The 24,839-nt window shown below is 50.3% G+C and overlaps 1 protein-coding gene across 1 annotated transcript; it reads left to right on the top strand.

Moving 5' to 3' along the window:
• Positions 1-12,614: 12,614 nt before the first annotated feature.
• Positions 12,615-22,714, top strand: IBA57 (iron-sulfur cluster assembly factor IBA57). The gene is made up of 3 exons (XM_088454659.1): positions 12,615-12,889; positions 16,796-17,136; positions 21,561-22,714. Exons 1-3 carry the CDS (start codon positions 12,648-12,650, stop codon positions 21,950-21,952), a joined length of 975 nt encoding a protein of 324 aa, XP_088310785.1. The 5' UTR covers positions 12,615-12,647; the 3' UTR covers positions 21,953-22,714.
• Positions 22,715-24,839: the final 2,125 nt, after the last annotated feature.

The following is a 24,839-nucleotide window of genomic DNA, read 5'->3' on the forward strand; positions in this document are numbered from 1 at the left end:
GGTGGTAGTATTATTGCTATTGAGCAGGATTGTGGTATTATTGCTGTACTGTGGTGGTAGTATTATTGCTGTTGAGCAGGATTGTGGTATTATTGCTGTACTGTGGTGGCAGTATTATTGCTATTGAGCAGGATTGTGGTATTATTGCTGTAGTGCGGTGGTATTATTATTGCTTTTGTGTTGAGTGGGGATTGAGGCAGGACACCGGCAACGCTACAGCTGCAGCTCAGTATGAGGGTTTTTTGTTATCAAGCTCCTTTTATCTAAATATCATGTGGGAAGGGCAGTTTCTGGCCATTCTGACTGGATAGAAGTAACCCACCCATGTGGGGTTCTATCCAATCAGACGGGCTCACACTCTGGCCAATAAGATCACAGCCATTCGTTTCAATGAGAATGACATGCTCCATGGCCGGAAGATTAGTGACTGGTACCAATGTAATGAAATCATTTTCCATTGTTTGCAACCAAGGAGAAATATAGGGGTTTCCCAACAACCTTGCCGAATTGCTATATTTATAGGTTATTTCTCTGGTGTTAACAAGAGTATTTTGAAGCCAAATATAGCATTTATAATATTTGTGTTGGGCAATTCTCCTTTCTCATGTGAGTAATAAATGGGAGAAGAAGTAGCGTGTGGGGGGTGTTATTACAATAAAATACTTTTCCATTTGATGTGTTTTTATGTATTTATTTAATGGGGGGTTACAGATACACTGCTGGTGTCAGCGGGTCCTGGATGCTGGCATTTGTGGTTCTCCAAGTGCCGTCAGTCATCAAAATGGGGCATGACAGGGCTTGCTGGTACCTGCAGTGCAGCAGCAAATAAACATTCTATTATCTATACAAATATTATTACCTCATTTCCACAGCTATCTGGGAGTGGGAAAGGCCTAGTGCTATCAGCACGGGGATGGCTTTTCCTAGGGGGGCCTATGTTTGTTTCTTTTCAGGCCCAATCTCCCTAAAGAATTCATCCCCGTGCTCACTGGCCTGAATCTGTCCGAGCACTGGCCCTGATTCAGAGCCGGACGCTCTGACAGAACGCTCACTCTGAGTCAGGGCCGGGCTATTTTTTTTTTTTTAGAACGGCCTCCTGGCCGCTCGCATAGCTGTGGGTGACCACCCACAGCTATAGCGAGCGGCCAGGAAGATGGTCACGATGGTCAGGACCATCGCGTCCATCAGGCTTGCGACAAGACCCTTGTGGTAGGGTCTCGTTGCCGCAAGCCCCAGAGAGATTTCGGCTCTAACAGAGCCGAAATCTCTCCCACTGACATCACTCATGATGTCAGTGGGGCCGCCCCCAAACAGAGGCGTTCACATGGGAACGCCTGTTTGGGCAGCCACTCCCCCGGACCGCCCACCAAAGGGGGCAAGCTGTCACTCAACATCGACAGCATGCCCCCTTTGGTATTAGACCAGGAGCGACAGAGTGCCCGTCCCTATCCGGGTCTCGCGCAACGGCTCTGGGCCACCATCGACCCGGTTGCGAGCGCTCGCGACCGGGTTTAAATCAGGCCCACTGTTCTCCCCTGTATGGTTCCACCAGTCCTGGCTGACAATGGTAAATGACTGGACTGCTACGCTCCTTGTCCCCCCTACTGATATTTCCACTACCAGCCTAGTCTGCCAGGGATAGTGTGGTTTATTCTCTTTTCTGTATACACTGTATCAGGTGAGATACTGTAGCTGTATTTGCAGCCATCCGGCCGACCTCAGGCTCTTCTTTTGTTTGCCAAAATTTTTGCGAGTTGCAAGCTTGCCGTTAATTACATCGGGGGACATCAGAAAAATCGGGATGTCGACTTATGGCTACTAGGCAAGTTTCATTCTGGCGGGTTTCTGGCAACTTTGAGGTAGTTCACATTCTTTTACATCTGTTGATTTGAAACTTGAAGAAAAATGTGCTGGAATCGCACTAGGCGCCTAATTCAGCAGCGTTCCCAATACGCACGCAATCTGACGATTAAGTTGCACTGCGCATGCATGTGCATCGCAGTGCGCAAACTAGCATTTGCGATCCGAACTGCGATTGCAGAGGACACGCAGACCCATGGAAGAGTGATTGACAGGAAGTGCCGTTTGTGGGTGGTGACGGGGAGGTGGTCATAGCGTGCGCTGAAATAAGCAATTCCTGAGTGCGGTCTGACCTGCCTTACCTGTGCGCATGGGTCCGATCTTACTCAATGTTACCGATTATTTCGCTATGTTTCCCAAGTATACTGATGTGAGTGAGGGGAAGTGGGCGTCCTTATGTCAGGCTGTGTTCGCAATGCGATTGCAAACATTTACATATCACTGCTGATATTAGCTACTGCGCTGCGTGCGTATTAGCAGAATAGCGATCCTTGCTGAATCGGGCAATAGCTTCACAAAATCTGAGACTATCACATTCCCCAAAGTATGAAATGCTCTGCACCCTAATTTGTACTCTGCTGCCACCTAGTGACTGTTTTTAGAATCCACGTCTTTAATTTATGTTTACAGTGAAAGGAAAGTTGTATCTTAGTTTATAGAAAGCAATGGCACAGAAACAGGGCAGTCTTTGCAACTGAGTCTTCTGCGACAATACGTGAGATCTGTCCGCATATTGGACTTTAATAAAACTCGGCATCATCCCCTTTATGTTTGCTCTGTTCCCTATTATGTCTTCTGTATTATGCTTCATTTTTTCTATTAATTCAGTTAAGCCCCATGAATGCTTTGTATCTTGTTTTTGAGTCCATTTAGTGTATTTTGCTCTATTTCCCTACTTTACGGCACCGCAGAATTTGATGGCACCATATAAATAAGCATATAATAAATAATATGAGATATGGTAAGAACTTGGGTATAGGCGATGCGGCAGCAGCACGGGCACCACAGAGTTAAAACTTCAGCCTCCCAGGATGCACTGGGGTCCCTCCTCTATACCCCACCCCCCAGCCAAGTTTTGTAACAAGCCATAGGCCGGAGGAGGAGGACAAAGAGATAGAGAAGAAAGTCTGGAACACAGAAGAATCACATTCTCACTAACAGGAGAAGAAAAAACCGGTGACCAGATTAAAGCCCATCTGCAGTACAGGTGCGACAGGGCGGGAGTCCTGTGGAACCCTATGGACTTCGTAGAAATAGAGATAACAAGGGTAAGTCCTTACCATATCTCATATTTTCTACTTCAGGGTCCATAGGGTATCCACGGGATACCTTGGGGATGTCCCAAAGCAGTATCCTTTTAAGGGAGAGGACGCTCCTGTGCTGGAAGGAGAATCTGCCGCCCGAAGGAAGCATCCTGAGAGGCGAAGGCATTAATGCATAATACCCGACTAAGGTATAGACAGAAGACCACGTGGCTGCCTTGCAAAGCTGAACAGCTGAGGCACTACGGCGAACTGCCCACGAAGGACCCACAGACCGAGTAGAGTGAGGATTAAGAGAGGTTGAATCAATCCTGCCAAAAGTTTAGTGGCAGGTCAACCTTCGTTATGGAAACTAGAGAGGACAAAAAGGGAGTCCGATTTCCTACAGGAACTGGTACGATCAACAGAAATCCTTAGAGCACGTACCACATCCAAAGAGGCCTCACCCACAGAAAGGACTGGGGAATTAAAAGCCGGTACTATGATTTCCTAATTAAATGTGGAAACTAGATACCAACCTAGGTAGAAAACCAGGGCGAGTGCGAAGCCCCATTCTGTCTTTATGAAAAATCCGAAAAGGAGGACTTGAGAGAACCCCCAAATCGGACACCCTTCTGGCCGAAGTAATGGACAGAAGAAACACAGTCTTAGCTGTAAGCCATTTGAAAGCCCCTGAGCCCAGAGGTTTCAATGGCGGTCCTTGGAGAGCCCTCAGGACCACAGCCAAATCCCAAGGAGCCACTGGCGGGACGAAGGGAGGCTGAATACGAAGTACACCCTGCATAAAGGTGTGGACATTAGTTTTCAGCATAGGATCGCTACACTTACTAGACTGACAGGGCAGAAAGTTGCACCTTCAGTGAAGCAAGGCGAAGACCGTGATCTAAGCCCGTTTGTAGGAAAGCCAAAGCCCTGGATATCCTAAGGACCTCAGGATCAGAACCTCTAGGACGACACCATTCAAAGAAAGTATGCCTCACCCGGTGGTAAATCCCTGCAGAAGAAGGTTTTCGAGCTATGAGCATGATGTTAACAGAGCTGGAAAAAACCCCTGGACGTTAAGAGGGCTGACCTAACAGTCATTTGGCCAAAGCCAGATGACCTAGGTCCGGGTGCTGGGAAAGACCCTGAGACAACAGGTCCGGATGCAGAGGCAACAATATCGGGGTGTCGACTGAGAGACCCCGAAGATCTGAGAACCAGTGCCGCTTGGCCCACGCTGGAGCTATGAGCAGAAGCGTGTCGCCTTCTTGCTTGAATTTGCGAATAACGGAAAAACGGAGGGAACAGATACGCAAACATGAAGGTCCACCTGACCAATAGAGCGTCCACCAGAAGAGCCCCTCCGTCTTTTGTGAATGAACTGTACACAGGCAGCTTGTCGTTGTGTCGGGAGAACATGAGGACTATTCTGAAAAAGCCCCATTTGTTCACCAGTTGGTGAAATACTTCCTGGAGAAGAGACCATTCCCCTGGATGCACGTCTTGACGGCTGAGAAAGTCTGCATCCCAGTTAAAGCCTCCTGGCATGAACATTGCCGAATTATGGCAGGGAGGTTGGCCTCTGCTCAAGCTAGAATGCGGGACACTTCTGTCAGAACTGCCTGACTTCGGTTTCCTCCTGGGCGGTCTATGTAAGCCACCGTGATGGCATTGTCTGACTGTACCTGCATGGACCGTCCGTGGAGAACATGTGTTACCTGCTGGAGAACTCTGAATACTGGCCGAAGTTCCAAGAGATTTATTGGAAATGCAGATTCAGTTGGCATCCACCGTCCCTGAACGAAGTGTGGACCCATCACTGCTTCCCAGCCCTGGAGACTGGCGCCCGTCATTAGAAGGACCCAGTCCGCAATTGACAAGGGGGGCACCCAGTTTGGGTGAGCAGTTAGTAGCCAGCAGGCTAGAGACAGACGAACCTCTGGGGAAAGCACAATCGTCTGTGTTTTTAACCGATTGGGCAACCCATTCTATCTGTTGAGGATTAGCTGCTGCAGAGGTCTGGAGTGGAAACTGGGCATATACCACCATGTCGAACATCGACACCATGGAGCCCAGTAACCGCATTGCTGAGTGCGCAGACACTTGTCGGCTGCGAAGGCAACTTCTGTAATGCAGAGATATTGTCCTTTATCACAAAGATCCCCTGGTGTTGAAAGACTAACAGGGCTCCGAAATGGAGCATCCTCAGTGAGGGACCCAGGGAGGACTTCTCTCACAATATCAGCTAGCCATAATTGCGCAGCACAGATATTGTTAGGTGCAGATGGCGCTGAAGGATTTCTGGAGACCCTGCTAACACGAGATAGTCCAGATAGGACAACAGGCGGACCCCCTGCATTTGAAGGTGAGCTGCCATAACCGCCACGAGCTTGGTAAATACTCGAGGCGCAGTGGCCAGAGTAAAGGGCAGTGCCTGAAACAGAAAATGGCGGCTTAGCATCGCAAACCTGAGGAATTGCTGTTGCGCCAAGATAATAGGTACATGAAGGTAGGCTTCATAATTGTCCAGAGACACCATGAAATCCCTAGGTCCCATTGCCAATATAATGGAACGGAGGGTCTGTATCCTGAACCGAAGAACCTCAAAGACTTGTTTAGACACCTGAGGTTTTGGCCGGTAAAACCCATTGGGTTTGTGTACCAGAAAGAGAATCGAGTAATATCCCGTTCCCTGTTGGTATAATGGAACAGGCACTATAACTCCAGCCCGGAGCAAAGAGTGCAGCTTTTCTGGAGTTCCATGGCCTTGACGGATGGAAGACCTGTAGTGAAAAACCGTCTGGGAAGCCTTCGCCAAAACGAGAGGGTGTACCCCAGAGAGACCACTTCTCTGACCCAAGTGTCCACGGTAGTCAGATACCAGCACTGGGTGAACTGAAGCCGGCCTCCCCCTTTGAGGTCCCCCAAGGGGAGACCTTAGGCTGAAGGCTTATCGTCCGACCTGGGAGTAGGACGTCTTGTACTCTAAGTCTGCTTGTTTGGCTTGGCAGATTTTCTGTTGACTGCCGAGGAAAGGACTGCACTTTGGACTTACCCTGGGCCCCCGAGGCCCGAAAGGACGAAGCACCAGACCCTGATGGGATCGGAGCCGATGGCAGACACGCAGACTTAGCTGCTGCCAGAGTCGCCACAATGTTGTCGAAATCAGAGCCAAAAAGGACCTGCCCTCTTCGGAATCTGCATCCGCTTTCCAAGAGTGAACGCCTAGGGTGCAGCGAACTGCCACGGCTGGCGAGGAGATTCTCATTAATATACGTGGCTGAGTCTCTGGGATTGCCTACCAACTTCACCAGTTCAGGCGACGAGTCAGAGTCCAGAGACAATTACAAATTATCAGCCCAGCGCACCATGGCTGTGGTCACCTAGCACACGGCCATAGCCAGTCTGGACGCCCCTCCAGCAAGGGAATAACTGGATGTTAGGCATATTTCCACCTAATGATCCGTGGCATGCTTGAAGGAGGCATGGAGGGCCTGGTAACGTAGTACTCCACACTAGGCAAGTGACATGAGAATCCACCTGCGGAGGAGTCTCCCACTTGGGAAAAATAATTAATCGCCAAGGGGTTTTAGTTTTGGCCACGGGGGGGGACGCCATCTTCAATAACCAAGACCGCACGGACTGCCCGTATAAGGCTTGGTATATATGTTTTTGACTTAGACTTCTGGTCTGAAAGGTCAAAAAATGTCACCGTCATCAAATGTCATGACATCATCATCATCATGCAGAACATTCTGAGACACTACAGACCGCTTAGCAGACTGCAAAGATGACTCCTCCTGTAACACGACCGATAGGTGCTGTACCGAAATGGCCGTGAACCCACAGACGTAGGCTCATGCGAGACCTAGGTGGGCGAGAGCAGGAGACACTGGGGACCACTCAGCTTCCTGGGGAACCCCTATAAGGGTGAGGAACCAACCGACTGCCGTGATAACCCCTATGGGGCAATGCAGGGGGTGTGGCCAGCCGACCCAAGCCCAACAAGGCCAGGGTGTTCCTGTACAGGGGCAGAAAGTGAAAGTGCTGGCAGACAGCGCTAGCATTAAGTCACATACAATGCAGAAATAACATCCTGCACTATCAGCGCTGAGATCAACTACACAGACACAGAGCCTGGTAGGAAACAGCGCAGCATACACTGACCTTATCGTTGCTTGAAGGAGAGGTATGCAGGGGGACCCGGACCACACAGCCACCAGCATCAGCGTCCAGCAGCGCTTGCACATTACTAATAAAATGGCCACCGAGGAGCAGAGAGGAGGCGGGCACTGGGGGAGGAACGCTGAACACAGCTCGCCAGACCGCTGTGGAGAGGCACTGTGCAGCGGGGGAGGCGCCGGCTGTAAACAGGGAAGGCGCGCTCCCTTGGCATGCATTTAACCCCAGGGACGCCGGACGTTTTCCACTCAGTCGCGGCCCGCTGTCCCTGGGGCTTGTGGAAGTGCAGGTTAATACCTGGCTCCACTCGCAAGCCAGTCCCCAGGAAGCCCCCTGCCTGGGGACTGAGGACTGTGTCTTCTGGCGGGTACCCTCCGCGGGACCCGCTGCTTACCTGGTCCCCTTAGATCCGGCCACAGTCCGGGTGGTCCGGGGTCACCGCTAGCCGTGACCCCAGACCCCCACCAGCATCCCCGGATCGGTACCGGCGGGGTGAAGGAGCGACAGCATGGACGTCTGTAGACTGTCCATGCTGTACTGCTCTGTATGTGCGGCCACAGCTGCTTTTGGAAGTCTTCAGGGACTGTAACAGCCCCACTCTGCTACATGTGCTCCGACTCCTGGCCGGGCACCGAAAAAACTGATGGCCTTGGCTGGGGGGCGGGGTATAGAGGAGGGACCCCAGTGCATCCTGGGAGGCTGAAGTTTTAACTCTGTGGTGCCCATGCTGCTGCCGCATCGCCTACACCCAAGGTACCCTGTGGATACCCTATGGACCCTGAAGTAGAAATAGCTGTACTTATACCTGTCCTGTGATGCAGAACATAGGGTACATCTGAAGAAATGTGCAGAAACACAATCTACACTTCATTACCAAGGGCCTGAGGCAGTGAGTACTATACCGTCTCTTCCTGTACATGCCTGGAAAACTGGCCACCAGTGGCGTAACTAGGGCAGGGCCGCTGGGGCTCATGCCCTGGGTGCGGTGGGACCACGGTACAGGCCCATCCTAGTCAGCCAATGTAGTGCAGACCGTAGCGAGTGTGGTTCATACTACAGTTACACACACATTGTTGCCAGCGCTTGGTTGTACACTCGTACTACCCAGCGGCGGTGTGTGTTTCAGCAGCCAATGAGAGTCAGACTCTCATTGGCTGCTGTGCCCACTGCCAGAGCCAGGCTGGAGCTCACTCATGAGCTCCGCCTTCCGGCTCTTGCGGTGGGTGATGGGAGAGACGTCATGACTTCTCTCCCATAGTACCGAGCGGGAGGACGGAGGAGCGGACAGCGGCAGGTGCGGGGATTCGGGTAAGTCAAGTCAGTGTTGTGTGTGTGAATGTATGTCTGTCTGTTTTATGCACTACGGAAGGCAATGTATAAAGGGCAAATCATAGGTGGGATCACTCCTGGGGGCCATCATAAAGAGGACCACTAGTGGGGGCACTGTATAAGGGGCACAACATAGGGGGCTCAGTACTGGGGGCACAACATAGGGGGCTCAGTACTGGGGGCACAGCATAGGGAGGATCACTACTGGGGGCACCGCATAGGTGGGATCACTACTGGGAGTCCTGTATAAGGACCACTACTGGAGTCACTGTACAGGGGGGCACTGTACAACGGTGCATGGCTAGAGGCACTGTATAAGGGTGCACTACTGGGGCACTGTATAAAGTGCACTACTACATGGGGCACTGCTACTGGGGACATTGCATAAGGTTGCACTGCCAGAGGGTCACTACTACTTGGGGCATTAAGGTGAATATGAAATTGTAAGGAATGTTCCCAGAATGACACGTCCCATTTTTCAGTGACCAATCCCCTTGTGGCATGTGACCACGGCCATTTTTTGCCGCGCACACATAGGGGTGGGGGCTCCATTTTTCAATTTGCGTTGGCCTCCAAATACGCCACTTCTGGCCACACGCATACGCGCTTATGCAGGCTTGCGTAATTCTGGCTCTTGCACCAACTAGCGCCTGATGATGGGACGGAAGAGGGAAGGGGCGTTCTAACCTAGGCTGAGTACAGTAACAGCGTGTTCACCTAATACCATGAAAAAGACGCATATGCACCTCATCCATATTGTCGCTGGTTCTGAGTTGTAGGCAATATGGCTGTAGTTGTGGGTAGCTGCTGAAGCCTGATTTACTGCCTTATGCTAAGGCAAAAATCTACAGGGCTAACGTGAGGGGCTGCATATCTCCAAGCAGAAAGCCGTGCTGCCCACTGATGTTACACCAACTGATGTAACTGTGATCATTAGTATCAGCATGTACACCAGCCCCATACTGGGTGCAGGAGATCCGTCATCATCAGTATCAGCATGTACACCAGCCCCATACTGGGTGCAGGAGATAAGTCATCATCGGTATCAGCATGTACACCAGCCCCATACTAGGTGCAGGACATCCGTCATCATCAGTATCAGCACGTGCACCAGCCCCATGCTGGATGAAGGAGATCCATCATCATTAACATCAGCATATACACCAGCCCCATGCTGGGTGCAGGAGATCCATCATCATTAACATCAGCATATACACCAGCCCCATGCTGGGTGCAGGAGATCCATCATCATTAACATCAGCATATACACCAGCCCCATGCTGGGTGCAGGAGATCCATCATCATTAGCATCAGCACGTACACCAGCCCCATGCTGGGTGCAGGAGATCCGTTATCAATAGTATCAACACGTGCACCAGCCCCATGCTGGGTGCAAGAGATCCGTCATCATCAGTATCAGCACGTACACCAGCCCCATGCTGGGTGCAAGAGATCAGTCATTATCAGTATCAGCACGTACACCAGCCCCATGCTGGGTGCAAGAGATCCGTCATCATCAGTATCAGCACGTGTACCAGCTCCATGCTGGGTGCAAGAGATCAGTCATTATCAGTATCAGCACGTGTACCAGCCCCATACCGGGTGCAGGAGATAAGTTATCATTAGCATCAGCACGTACACCAGCCCCATGCTGGGTGCAAGAGATCAGTCATTATCAGTATCAGCACGTGTACCAGCCCCATACCGGGTGCAGGAGATCCGTCATCATCAGTATCAGCATGTACACCAGCCCCATGTACAATGGCGTATGTGTAATTTAAACGTGTGGCCCTTTGCTCTTGGTAAGGCAGATTGAGGGCATTTGGGTGTACAGTAAGTATTGTTAAATGAATGACTAAGAAGATGCGTCTTTTAGGCGTGCGTAAGCCAAGCGCAAATCTGCACGTTGCTGATGACGAGCTGTGTCTGCTCCAGACACATCTATAAACAAGATTTCAGGTTGCATATGTTAAAAAAAAAATCTCCAAATACAGTCATGTAATAAACAACCAAATAAATTAACTGACGTGTCCTACAGGTATCTCCTCCTGTCATTGCTCTTCCTTCCAGAACACCCAATTCTCCTGGATCAAAGCCAGGCATTCCGGGAAGTTATCTTGAAATTGGCTGGCGCTATGGAGGCCAAGGTCGATCAGAATTTTATCATTTCACTTTCACAGTCCAGAATTTGATTATTTTACTCCACATTATGAATGGGGGTTTGAGAAGAATTTTATTCAATTTAACTTTAATTGAAAAATGTTTGTGTTTATTATTATCCTTTATTTATATGGCGCCACAAGTGTTCGGCAGCGCCTTACACAGTACATAGAACTAATAGGTGAACAAGAAACAAGTAACTTACAGTACATTACAGTGCAGGACAAGGACACAACTTATATACATTGCTGAAATAGTGTTTAATTCTTTACCTTTATGGTATAATGGGTCGAGGTGGGAGGGCGGGAGCGCCATAACCGGAGCAGTGCAGCGCAGGCCAGGGTGTGCTTCAGACGCTCCAAGCAGCTGTACAGGCTGCAGAGTGCGTGTCCGCCGGTACTGCACCACCGGTACTGGCTGTAGGGTGCCGTTCCAGGTACCCTGTTAGCCAAATGTAGGGGCTAAGGGGCTGAAACGCTGCCACCCCCAGGGCACTCTGCCCCATGCAATACCACCGGCTGCACCCCCTCCTCACATCCCTATTGGCGAGTACGCCATAACGATTTCCTCTACAGTAACCACTTTAACACATGTTGCAGGAGGATTCGGGTGTCAAATTGTTCTCCAGTATTATGACCAATGTTCTGTACTGTGGGCCTGATTCAGAACCGGACGCTATTTGCGGACGCTCGTTCTTAAAAAGGGGCCGGATATTTAAATTGAGCGCTCGCTCTTTGCAGTGTGTTGACGCCTCTATGTCTGAGATAACGTCCGGAAAATGCGATTGCTATTTTGTAAAGACGCCCCTTTGCCGTTCGCATCATACGTCATCTCCAGTATTTATTAGATTAATCGGGAACATCGAAAGGCATCTGAACTGCTCGCAGTGCTTGTGGTAGGATTTACTTCCCGCTATCACTGCGAGCAGTTCAGGCTAAAAGACAACCAAGTGACGTGGTCAATGACGCTCCTTTACTAATTATGCACACCCATTAAACGCCGTTTTGACTGTTTGGCACGCCTGCGTTCGGATCTCCACTCCCCACTTTTCAAGCACATTCCCGTTACCACCCACAAACGGTACATTCTGTCAATCAAATTAGCAGGCCCTCGCTGTTTTACGAGCGCACGATTTCCGACCACGACTGGTTTGGGCATGCGCATTGCGAACCATACGCATGCGCAGTTGTGCGAACATCGCTAAGAGCGAACGAGCGGCCGCTTACGAGCGGCTCTGAATCAAACCCTGTGTCACTTATTTTTTGTTGTGCTACTTTACGCACCTTGTACGGTGCTGCAGATCCCTTGTGGTGCCAAGTAAAGGATAATAATAAATATATATATATATATATACACACACGCACACGCAGATGTGACCGCGAGCGTGTACTTGTACTGCGTGCACACCCGTGACTCCATAGGATTGCATGGTGCAAATTCAGCGTGCAGCATGGTGCAGCATAGCGGACGCGGCTAATCGCATACCGTGATGTGTGCACTCTTTTGTAGCGTGAGCAGCAAAGATGCAAGAGGACACATCTGTATGCGGCTGCGCTCATTTGTTAAATGGTACTAGACTATGACAGCTACATCTACTTGGGGTGGCACCTGTCCCTTTTTGGGGACAGAGACTTGTGCACGTTTTAATAATATATATATATATTTATTTATTTTTCACACTAGTATGTGGGCACCTGAGGGTAAACAGCCCCAGCCTGCCAGTCAAGGTTGATGAGTGCGATGCACAGAGCCGCCAGCAGAGGGCGCAGCACGCTGTCGGCGGGAGAGAGAGCGCGCAGTATATATATATATATCACGTGGCCGAGGTGACGTCACGGGCAGCAGAGTGACTGACGCCGCCTCCCCTCGGTCATGGCGCGGCCGCGGCTTCTCTCCCTCCTGCTCCGTCCATGGCTCCGCCGCCGTCACCTCAGCGCCACCTGTTATCCCCTGGCCGAGCACCGGGGGCTGCTCCGGCTCCGCGGCCAGCAGGTACCGACCTTCCTGCAGGGGATAATGTCGAACGACACTGGGCTGCTGAGGGAGGAAGGCGCCGTGTACGCTCACCTCATCAACGTGCAGGGGCGGAGCCTATTTGACGTCCTGATGTACCGGTAAGCGTGTTAGTATGGGGGCAGCCATCTTTATTGCTGGCATCTGCCCTCAATAGTGTAATGTATTGCGTGGTTCTTATCTCTAGTCTTCAAGCACCCCCAAACAGACCATGTTTACTGGATTTCTTTAAGCATGCAAAGGTGAGTTTATTTTGCTGGGTCAGTAATTAGCCTGTTTCCAAGGAAGAAATCCTGAAAACATGACCTGTTGGGGGTCACCCTGTAACCTAAAAAACACAGCATAGGACAAAATATACAGCAGATGTGGAACTAAAAGCCCCAGCATGTCCTCCTAGCTAGTTATCAGTTGACCTAATCATGTTTTACATGGGATTAGCATGTTGTACATGTTATTTATAGGATTAATTAGCTAAATGAGAGTCACCAACCTGGGTGATTATAGGTCACTTCTGCATTACACATTTATTTTCTGTGAGCAGTATCGTGCTGTATGTAAATCATGTACGGTATGTGTGTGATCACAGTACGCCATGTGCAGTCTCCAGCTGTGATCCTGGCTGTGGAGCCGCAGGGACGTGCGCTGCTGTTACAGAGAGTCAGATTAGCAGCCATGTGTGTGTGAGATAAGCGCGCCAGCTCCTCCCTCTCTATTACATCAACCTCAGCGTTCTATGTGCTGCAGACCTTACATACAAGCGTGGGTGATCACAGTACGCCGTGTGCTGCAGACCTTACATACAAGCGTGGGTGATCACAGTACGCCGTGTGCTGCAGACCTTACATACAAGCGTGGGTGATCACAGTACGCCGTGTGCTGCAGACCTTACATACAAGCGTGGGTGATCACAGTACGCCGTGTGCTGCAGACCTTACATACAAGCGTGGGTGATCACAGTACGCCGTGTGCTGCAGACCTTACATACAAGCGTGGGTGATCACAGTACGCCGTGTGCTGCAGACCTTACATACAAGCGTGGGTGATCACAGTACGCCGTGTGCTGCAGACCTTACATACAAGCGTGGGTGATCACAGTACGCCGTGTGCTGCAGACCTTGCATACAAGCGTGGGTGATCACAGTACGGCGTGTGCTGCAGACCTTGCATACAAGCGTGGGTGATCACAGTACGCCGTGTGCTGCAGACCTTACATACAAGCGTGGGTGATCACAGTACGCCGTGTGCTGCAGACCTTACATACAAGCGTGGGTGATCACAGTACGCCGTGTGCTGCAGTCCTTACATACAAGCGTGGGTGATCACAGTACGCCGTGTGCTGCAGACCTTACATACAAGCGTGGGTGATCACAGTACGCCGTGTGCTGCAGACCTTACATACAAGCGTGGGTGATCACAGTACGCCGTGTGCTGCAGACCTTACATACAAGCGTGGGTGATCACAGTACGCCGTGTGCTGCAGACCTTACATACAAGCGTGGGTGATCACAGTACGCCGTGTGCTGCAGTCCTTACATACAAGCGTGGGTGATCACAGTACGCCGTGTGCTGCAGACCTTACATACAAGCGTGGGTGATCACAGTACGCCGTGTGCTGCAGACCTTACATACAAGCGTGGGTGATCACAGTACGCCGTGTGCTGCAGACCTTACATACAAGCGTGGGTGATCACAGTACGCCGTGTGCTGCAGACCTTGCATACAAGCGTGGGTGATCACAGTACGGCGTGTGCTGCAGACCTTGCATACAAGCGTGGGTGATCACAGTACGCCGTGTGCTGCAGACCTTGCATACAAGCGTGGGTGATCACAGTACGCCGTGTGCTGCAGACCTTGCATACAAGCGTGGGTGATCACAGTACGCCGTGTGCTGCAGACCTTGCATACAAGCGTGGGTGATCACAGTACGCCGTGTGCTGCAGACCTTACATACAAGCGTGGGTGATCACAGTACGCCGTGTGCTGCAGACCTTGCATACAAGCGTGGGTGATCACAGTACGCCGTGTGCTGCAGACCTTGCATACAAGCGTGGGTGATCACAGTACGCCGTGTGCTGCAGACCTTGCATACAAGCGTGGGTGATCACAGTACGCCGTGTGCTGCAGACCTTGCATACAAGCGTGGGTGATCACAGTACGGCGTGTGCTGCAGACCTTACATACAAGCGTGGGTGATCACAGTACGCCGTGTGCTGCAGACCTTACATACAAGCGTGGGTGATCACAGTACGCCGTGTGCTGCAGACCTTACATACAAGCGTGGGTGATCACAGTACGCCGTGTGCTGCAGACCTTACATACAAGCGTGGGTGATCACAGTACGCCGTGTGCTGCAGTCCTTACATACAAGCGTGGGTGATCACAGTACGCCGTGTGCTGCAGACCTTACATACAAGCGTGGGTGATCACAGTACGCCGTGTGCTGCAGACCTTACATACAAGCGTGGGTGATCACAGTACGCCGTGTGCTGCAGACCTTACATACAAGCGTGGGTGATCACAGTACGCCGTGTGCTGCAGACCTTACATACAAGCGTGGGTGATCACAGTACGCCGTGTGCTGCAGACCTTACATACAAGCGTGGGTGATCACAGTACGCCGTGTGCTGCAGACCTTACATACAAGCGTGGGTGATCACAGTACGCCGTGTGCTGCAGACCTTACATACAAGCGTGGGTGATCACAGTACGCCGTGTGCTGCAGACCTTACATACAAGCGTGGGTGATCACAGTACGCCGTGTGCTGCAGACCTTACATACAAGCGTGGGTGATCACAGTACGCCGTGTGCTGCAGACCTTACATACAAGCGTGGGTGATCACAGTACGCCGTGTGCTGCAGTCCTTACATACAAGCGTGGGTGATCACAGTACGCCGTGTGCTGCAGTCCTTACATACAAGCGTGGGTGATCACAGTACGCCGTGTGCTGCAGTCCTTACATACAAGCGTGGGTGATCACAGTACGCCGTGTGCTGCAGACCTTACATACAAGCGTGGGTGATCACAGTACGCCGTGTGCTGCAGTCCTTACATACAAGCGTGGGTGATCACAGTACGCCGTGTGCTGCAGTCCTTACATACAAGCGTGGGTGATCACAGTACGCCGTGTGCTGCAGTCCTTACATACAAGCGTGGGTGATCACAGTACGGCGTGTGCTGCAGTCCTTACATACAAGCGTGGGTGATCACAGTACGCCGTGTGCTGCAGACCTTACATACAAGCGTGGGTGATCACAGTACGCCGTGTGCTGCAGACCTTACATACAAGCGTGGGTGATCACAGTACGCCGTGTGCTGCAGTCCTTACATACAAGCGTGGGTGATCACAGTACGCCGTGTGCAGTGCAGGAGCCACGGAGGATGTAAATGGGGCTTTTTGGCTGTACGTGGTTTCTGAAGTCTTACTGACTAAACCCCCTGATTACCAGCATGTAGTTATATACTTTGCTATATGTATGGTACATGCTAGCATTGCAGTCATATGTCCTGAGACACACTGCAGTATCAACTATCTGCAGGATTCATACCAAATGCACCATGTACAATACAATAAAGTTTTTTTTTTTTTTTTTTTTTAAATATATATATATATATATATATATATATATTAGCTGCGGGTGCCACTGGGAGTTTCTGACTGGCGCAAGCGCAGACTCCCTGCAAGCGCCGGTCAGAAGCCAAACGAAGGAGAGTGCAAATCGCCAGGCAGGTTGTTTAGCATTTTCCCTCTTCGGCAAAAGAGATGATACATGCGGGTGGTGTGTGGAGCTGCTTCACTGTGTAACATAGGAGCCGCATCATACATCCCCCCTCCCCCTCTGATTTTGAAAAATGACAGGAGCTGATTGGTTGGTACTTAACCTCCGACCACTTTATCTCTCTCCAAGGCTCAGTACACAGACCCCTGTGTCACTTGTCGGCGCCCTCGTTAGATGACTGGTTGAAAGCTTATTACCGAGTGATGTTTTGTTTTGTTTTTTTTCCCAGGCTCCCAGCGGAACAGGAGGAAGAGTCTGACATTCTCTTGGAGTGCGACATTTCGGCAGTGGAGCCGATCCAGAGACATCTGCAGGTGTATAACTTTCGGAAGAAGGTGGAAGTGTCTCCGTGCCCCCAGCTGTCCGTGTGGGCTGTGATCCCAAGTCAGGAGGAGCAGAATACCCCTGGCGAAACGTTGCCTTACCCAGCCGTACTGTGTACCCCTGACCCCAGGGTGCCGGTTATGGGTTGGAGAGTGGTGGCAGAGACGAATGGGAATGTCGGGGAACTCCTGCCTGGAACTCGGATGGGAAGCTTCAAGGAATATTGCAAGCATCGATATGAACACGGTATGTATACGCACATAGCGCATATAGGTGTGAGGTCATCTCACCGTATACAACTTTCCAAGAGTGAGTGATTTAATATGAAGATATTTCTGTTAGGTTACATAATGTCAGGGGCACCGTCCTTATTAAAAGAGCCATCCGCTGCCAACCACGGTACCTTCAGTCCTTTCTCTTTACTCTCAGCCCCGCTGCATGGGAGCAGGTCCTGGGGTACAGCCTGCAAGTCACGTTATCATCCTGTCCCTCTATGCCGAGCTGACTCCAAGCCGGGCGCAGTGGGGCTGGGATGGCCGGGCGCAGTGGGGCTGGGATGGCCGGGCACAGTGGGGCTGGGATGGCCGGGCCCAGTGGGGCTGGGGTGGCCGGGCCCAGTGGGGCTGGGATGGCCGGGCCCAGTGGGGCTGGGATGGCCGGGCCCAGTGGGGCTGGGATGGCCCATCGCAGTGGGGCTGGGATGGCCCATCGCAGTGGGGCTGGGATGGCCCATCGCAGTGGGGCTGGGATGGCCCATCGCAGTGGGGCTGGGATGGCCCATCGCAGTGGGGCTGGGATGGCCCATCGCAGTGGGGCTGGGATGGCCCATCGCAGTGGGACGGGGATTCACCGCTCTGAAATTGCAACTGGTCCCTGGGTTCTAGTTGTGTTGGTTGAATAAAATATTAGAGTAGGTTAAGGATAAATAACCATAATTCATGTGTTGCATTGTGATTATCAAGTGCAGAGCAGGGGGAAATGGGGTATAGTGGGCAGCACAGTGGCACACTGGTTAGCGTGCTGCCTCACAGCACTGAGGTCTGGGTGTCTGATTCCCACCAAGGCCCTATCTGTGTGGAGTTTGTGTGTTATCCCTGGGTTTCCTCAAGTCCCAAAATATATTGGTAGGTTAATTGGATCCTGACAAAAAATGTACTATTGTGTGTGTGTGTGTGTGTGTGTGTGTGTGTGTGTGTGTGTGTGTGTTAGCATGTGATCGGGAGTATGTGAATAACTGAATATTCTCTGTAAAGCGCTGCGGAATATCTGTGCACTATATGGATAACTGGTAATAAATAAATAGTGGAAAGGAAGAGGTAATAAAATTAAATTAAAGGAAAAAATAATAAAATAAAGTCAGTGATAGAGATTGTACGGTAAGAGTTTGGTGTGGTATAAGAGATAGACAATGTCTAGATAGACACCAGATGTTAGACCGGGACTAAAGGTTGACAGGATCAAAAGTTCGACACAAAAATGGTCGACACATTTTTTTTATTTTAACCCTCCCTCATGGCGTCTAACCCTAACCATCTGGGTAAGTGCTTAACCCTAAACGAAAAAAAAAAATGTATCGACCATGTTCATGTTGAACTTTTGACCCTGTCGGCCTTTTGTACCTGTCGACCCTCTTGCATGTCGAACTTTAGTGTGCCTGACTCTTGCCCCTGTCGACCTTTTGTCCCTGTCTAACTATTGACTGTCTAACATCTGGGGGTAAATTTGCTAAAGTTCGATTTTGAGATTCATTTTTATGAATCTCTTAAATCTCCTAAAATAAAATTTGAAATCGAACAGCAAAATCCCTTAGCATATCTCAAATTTGCTAAGAATCTATTTTGCATTCAATTTTCAAATCGAATTCGATCTTGTTTCAGTTTAAGAAGGGATTTGATGTTCGATTTTGAATGTTCATGTACAAATCGAACACCAAATCCCACTCCAAAATGAACTTCAAATCCCCAAATGAATAGACTTCTTCATGCTTTCATTTTCAGCAGGAGCAGCTCTATTTGACACAGATGCATACATATATCAGTGAGATGCATACATGTATCTTATTGTAGAAAGCTTGTTAAGTGTTAATTAAAAAAAATAAAAAAATTATGTGGGGTCCCCCCTCAAAGCACAGCCAGCCCCGGACTTTGCATAGCCTGTCCTGGTTGTGTAAGTACAGGGGAAACATTGCGTAGGGTTCCCCTGTACTTCGCATTACCTGGCTCTGAGCCGGTCCTGGTTCTGGAATTACAGGGGGAAAAAAGCGTAGGGTTCCCCTGTAATTTCCATAACCAGCACCAGACCCTATCTAGCGGGAGGGTAATGCCCATAGCCAAGGAAACCCGGGCCGAAACATTACCCCTGACCGGGGGATCCCTGGGGAGTTGGGAACCCCCCAATAAAGGGGTCCCCCTCTACAAGGCACCTCAGGCCTAGGCTGATAGCCCGAGGCTATCCCCGGCACCCGTGGGTGGTGGGTGCCGGGTTGATAGCGTAATAGTGTCGTTTAAAATTAGAAGTGTCAACATTGTCTTTACCAGTAGAACTGCAGGTCACTGCAAGACTCCCCCGCATGCTAGTACTTGGAGAACCACAAGTACCAGCATGCGAGCATTAAGGGCCTGCTGGTACCTGTAGTTCACCTGTAAAGAAATGTTAAAAGAAAGACATACACACTGTAACGGTATACGTTTAATACACGCTCACACATACTCTCGCCGTTACAGAGGCGTGCAAAATTAAGAGCCAACGTCATAGTACATGTCACCTGGCTGGTTTTTACACTGAAGTGCTCGCAGTGCTTGCGGTAGGGTATGGTCTGCCACAAGCACTGCGATCACATTTGATGGTACCCGATGTACCGATTGGTTGCATACACTTCCTGGAGATAACGTGCGCATGTGGGTGTCTTAAGATAGGCTAGTGGGCATCTGCATACACAAAGCGATCGCATTCCAAGACATAGTGGGCTTGCTTAAGCCTTGCCGTGCGATCGCCTGCCTTGCTGTCACTTAGCCGAATTTGCATACGCATCCAGCGAGTTTACACATCTAGCGAGTGGGTCTGAATCGAGCCCACAGTACCATCCTCGAAGGATGGTACCTCCTGAATGACGGGCTCAGATGCTGCATTTCCCTTTGAAGTGCCGTGGCTGAGCGTTCATTGGTTGAGAGAGGTCAGCCTCCACCTCTCTCAGCCAATGAACGGCTCCCACCATTGAAGTCAATGGTGAGAGCCGCAGGGTTACTAAACCGCAGGTTTCTCACCACTGACTTCAATGGTGGGAGCCGTTCATTGGCTGAGAGAGGTGGAGGCTGACCTCTTTCAGCCAATGAACGCTCAGCCACGGCACTTCAAACAGAAATGCCGCGTCTGAGTCACTATACACTGTCTCCTCCATAGTGCTGCGTGTCATATGGTCTGCGATGAGACCTTGCATGGCTCCCTGTTATTCTATTACTAACTTATTCTGCTGTTTGTATTCAACCACAACAATCTCTTTGCAGCCATCCAACCAATGAAGGACGTTCCGCCCAACGCTCCAAGGCAACAACCAGCTAAATGTAATCTTGTACTAGTCTTACTCGAGTCACCGTGTTTGAGCACACAGGGCCTGATGCAGACCCGGTCGCAAGCGCTGAGCGCTCGCAACCGGGTCGGTGGCGGCCCACAGTGCATGCGCACGACGGAGCTCCGGGTCTCGCAACAAAACTGTCGATGTTGAGTGACAGCTCGCTCCCTTTGGTGGGCAGGCCGGGGGGGTGGCTGCCCAAAGGCCCGTCCCATGAGAACGCCTGTCGTTTGGGGACAGCCCCACTGACATCACGAGTGATGTCAGTGGAGAGATTCCGGCTCTGTTAGAGCCGAAATCTCTCTGGGGTTTGCGGCCACGAGACCCTACCACAAGGGTCTCGTCGCAAGCCCGATGGTCGCGATGGTCTTCACCATCATCATGGCCGCTCGCAATAGCTGTGGGTGGTCACCCACAGCTATGGGAGCGGCCAGGGGGCCGTTCTAAAAAAACAAAAGCCCGGCCCTGATTCAGAGCCAGCGGCTCTGAATCAGGCCCACAGTCCCCTTTATATAGTGCAAAGATCTATCCCTCTCCAGTCTACACATTGATGGCTGCTAGTTACTGGGCTGGTCCAATTGTCACCTAAATACAGCCCATTAGTTCCTTGGGAACCAGTGACCTCACTGAGACAAGACTATAGTGACTTGCTAAGTTGGGCTCTCATGCTCAGGGAATGATGGTCTCTGCTGTGTTTAATTCTGTAGTGACACACACTCGGAAACCTTCATTTATACTGTATTTTTGTACTGCTAATGTCCACATACTGGATGGTGTTACTCATTATGATTTCATTATAATATTACGCTATAAACCCATTGATATTAACCATTATATGCCAGGTTTCTTTTGTTCGTGCATGCTGGCTAACCCCACCACTATTTGACTTTTCAGTTTTTATCAATAATTTATAAATTTCTCCAACTAGCTGGCAGTCGCCAGAGGTCTGATGGTGTCAGTGCGGCTTGTTCAGTTATCAGCCGGTGTGAGTTCTTGCTTACAGGAAGTCTGCAGGCAAATCAGTGATACGTTAACAACCTCCGTAACTGCAGTCTGCTGGCACTAACGGGTGAGCCATGTATTAATACACTTGTCTTTGTAGGAATTCCAGAGGGAGTGAAGGACATTCCCCCAGGCGTCGCTTTGCCGCTGGAGTCCAACTTGGTCTACATGAACGGAATCAGTTTCTCCAAAGGCTGCTACCTTGGCCAGGAATTAACCGCCCGGACGCATCACACCGGCGTTATCCGCAAACGCCTAGTGCCTGTGCGCCTATCATCTCCATTACCAGCCGAGGCCGGGGGGCTGGAGATCGTCACCACATCGGGGAAATCTGCCGGCAAATACAGAGCCGGTGTGGAGGGTACGGGACTTGCCCTGCTCAGGCTGGCACATATCGGTGAGGAACTCCAGATAAATACAGGCAACATGGGACCAGTCAACGTTACGGCCTCTGTGCCCACGTGGTGGCCTAAGTCTGGTGATGGTTCATAAATGTATACGTCACCTGTCGGGACTGACATCGCATTGCACTAAAACGCATCGCCATCACATGGTGAGATTATAAAGCCCTATTGTATTGCCAAAGGCTAAGCCCTCTGCCTTATTAGATATTAGGAACCCTGCTGGTGCCCACCGTGGACATGGGAATTACACTGTATACAGCATCTATGTCTTGGATTTACTGAGCAAACTAGGCACAGGGTGTTAAGGCAGATTGCTGCTAATGTGACTTTAACACTAAAGGGGGGGGGGTCCAGAAAAGGGAGGACACCCACCTACTTTATTGGACTGGGTCATGTTGCATTGGGGAGTGTAGGCACCTTGGTGGCAGCATGATTGGGACTGAACCGACATTGATTAGCACTTATCTCATCACTTTACAAGTGACATCATTGTGCTGTTAATAGTGAATTGATTGGACAAATAGTGATTCAGCCCATAGAGCAGCAGCTTCAACTGTACAGTGCAGAGAGTACGCCCCCGCAAGGCTGCCCGCATAGCGTAATATGTAACACGCAACGCAAAAATGGCTGCTTCCCCTGGTGTATCACACCCATGTCTCCAATCACACACACAGCGATATCAGGAATGTTCCGTCCTGCTGAGCGATACTAATTGTTACATACTTAAAGAGAGTCTATTTTTGTTTTTCATTCTCTATTTGTCTGTTCTATTTAAGTAAATATATGAATAATTATTTTCTGCATATTTTTTTTTTTTTTTTTTAAACATTGTTTGGATTAAAGACTTGGAACAAGCAAAAGTTTCCAATCTCCATTGAAAAATATATAAAATAATACTAAATATGCAAGTGGGTGAGTCTCATGTTACATCTGGCAATTACAGAATGTTTATAGTAATGCTACGTTTCTGGGAGAATGGCCTGGGTTAGTGTTGTAGCTGCATTTTACTATCTGCTCTCACACTGACACTATCTGTGTGCTGGGTGCATTACACTGTGTACAGGAGAGTCCTGGTAGTATCTGCTCTCACACTGACACCATCTGTGCGCTGGGTGCGTTACACTGTGTACAGGAGAGTCCTGGTAGTATCTGCTCTCACACTGACACCATCTGTGCGCTGGGTGCATTACACTGTACAGGAGAGTCCTGGTAGTATCTGCTCTCACACTGACACTATCTGTGCGCTGGGTGCGTTACACTGTGTACAGGAGAGTCCTGGTAGTATCTGCTCTCACACTGACACCATCTGTGCGCTGGGTGCGTTACACTGTGTACAGTAGAGTCCTGGTAATATCTGCTCTCACACTGACACCATCTGTGCGCTGGGTGCGTTACACTGTGTACAGTAGAGTCCTGGTAATATCTGCTCTCACACTGACACCATCTGTGCGCTGGGTGCGTTACACTGTGTACAGGAGAGTCCTGGTAATATCTGCTCTCACACTGACTCCATCTGTGCGCTGGGTGCGTTACACTGTATACAGGAGAGTCCTGGTAGTATCTGCTCTCACACTGACACCATCTGTGCGCTGGGTGCGTTACACTGTGTACAGGAGAGTCCTGGTAATATCTGCTCTCACACTGACTCCATCTGTGCGCTGGGTGCGTTACACTGTATACAGGAGAGTCCTGGTAGTATCTGCTCTCACACTGACACCATCTGTGCGCTGGGTGCGTTACACTGTGTACAGGAGAGTCCTGGTAATATCTGCTCTCACACTGACACCATCTGTGCGCTGGGTGCATTACACTATGTACCGGAGAGTCCTGGTAGTATCTGCTCTCACACTGACACCATCTGTGCGCTGGGTGCATTACACTGTGTACAGGAGAGTCCTGGTAGTATCTGCTCTCACACTGACACCATCTGTGCGCTGGGTGCATTACACTGTACAGGAGAGTCCTGGTAGTATCTGCTCTCACACTGACACTATCTGTGCGCTGGGTGCATTACACTGTGTACAGGAGAGTCCTGGTAATATCTGCTCTCACACTGACACCATCTGTGCGTTGGGTGCATTACACTGTATACAGGACAGTCCTGGTAGTATCTGCTCTCACACTGACACCATCTGTGCGCTGGGTGCGTTACACTGTGTACAGTAGAGTCCTGGTAATATCTGCTCTCACACTGACACCATCTGTGCATTACACTGTGTACAGGAGAGTCTTGGTAGTATCTGCTCTCACACTGACACTATCTATGCGCTGGGTACGTTACACTGTGTACAGGAGAGTCCTGGTAGTGTCTGCTCTCACACTGACACCATCTGTGCGCTGGGTGCATTACACTGTGTACAGGAGAGTCCTGGTAGTATCTGCTCTCACACTGACACCATCTGTGCACTGGGTGCGTTACACTGTGTACAGGAGAGTCCTGGTACTATCTGCTCTCACACTGACACCATCTGTGCGCTGGGTGCATTACACTGTGTACAGGAGAATCCTGGTAGTATCTGCTCTCACACTGACACTATCTGTGCGCTGGGTGCATTACACTGTGTACAGGAGAGTCCTGGTAGTATCTGCTCTCACACTGACACCATCTGTGCGCTGGGTGCATTACACTGTGTACAGGAGAGTCCTGGTAGTATCTGCTCTCACACTGACACTATCTGTGTGCTGGGTGCGTTACACTGTGTACAGGAGAGTCCTGGTAGTATCTGCTCTCACACTGACACCATCTGTGCGCTGGGTGCGTTACACTGTGTACAGGAGAGTCCTGGTAGTATCTGCTCTCACACTGACACCATCTGTGCGCTGGGTGCATTACACTGTGTACAGGAGAGTCCTGGTAGTATCTGCTCTCACACTGACACCATCTGTGCGCTGGGTGCATTACACTGTACAGGAGAGTCCTGGTAGTATCTGCTCTCACACTGACACTATCTGTGCGCTGGGTGCATTACACTATG

This window comes from Taudactylus pleione, unplaced genomic scaffold, assembly GCF_031769625.1.
Source record: "Taudactylus pleione unplaced genomic scaffold, aTauple2 ptg000625l, whole genome shotgun sequence".
Classification (NCBI taxonomy): domain Eukaryota; kingdom Metazoa; phylum Chordata; class Amphibia; order Anura; family Myobatrachidae; genus Taudactylus; species Taudactylus pleione.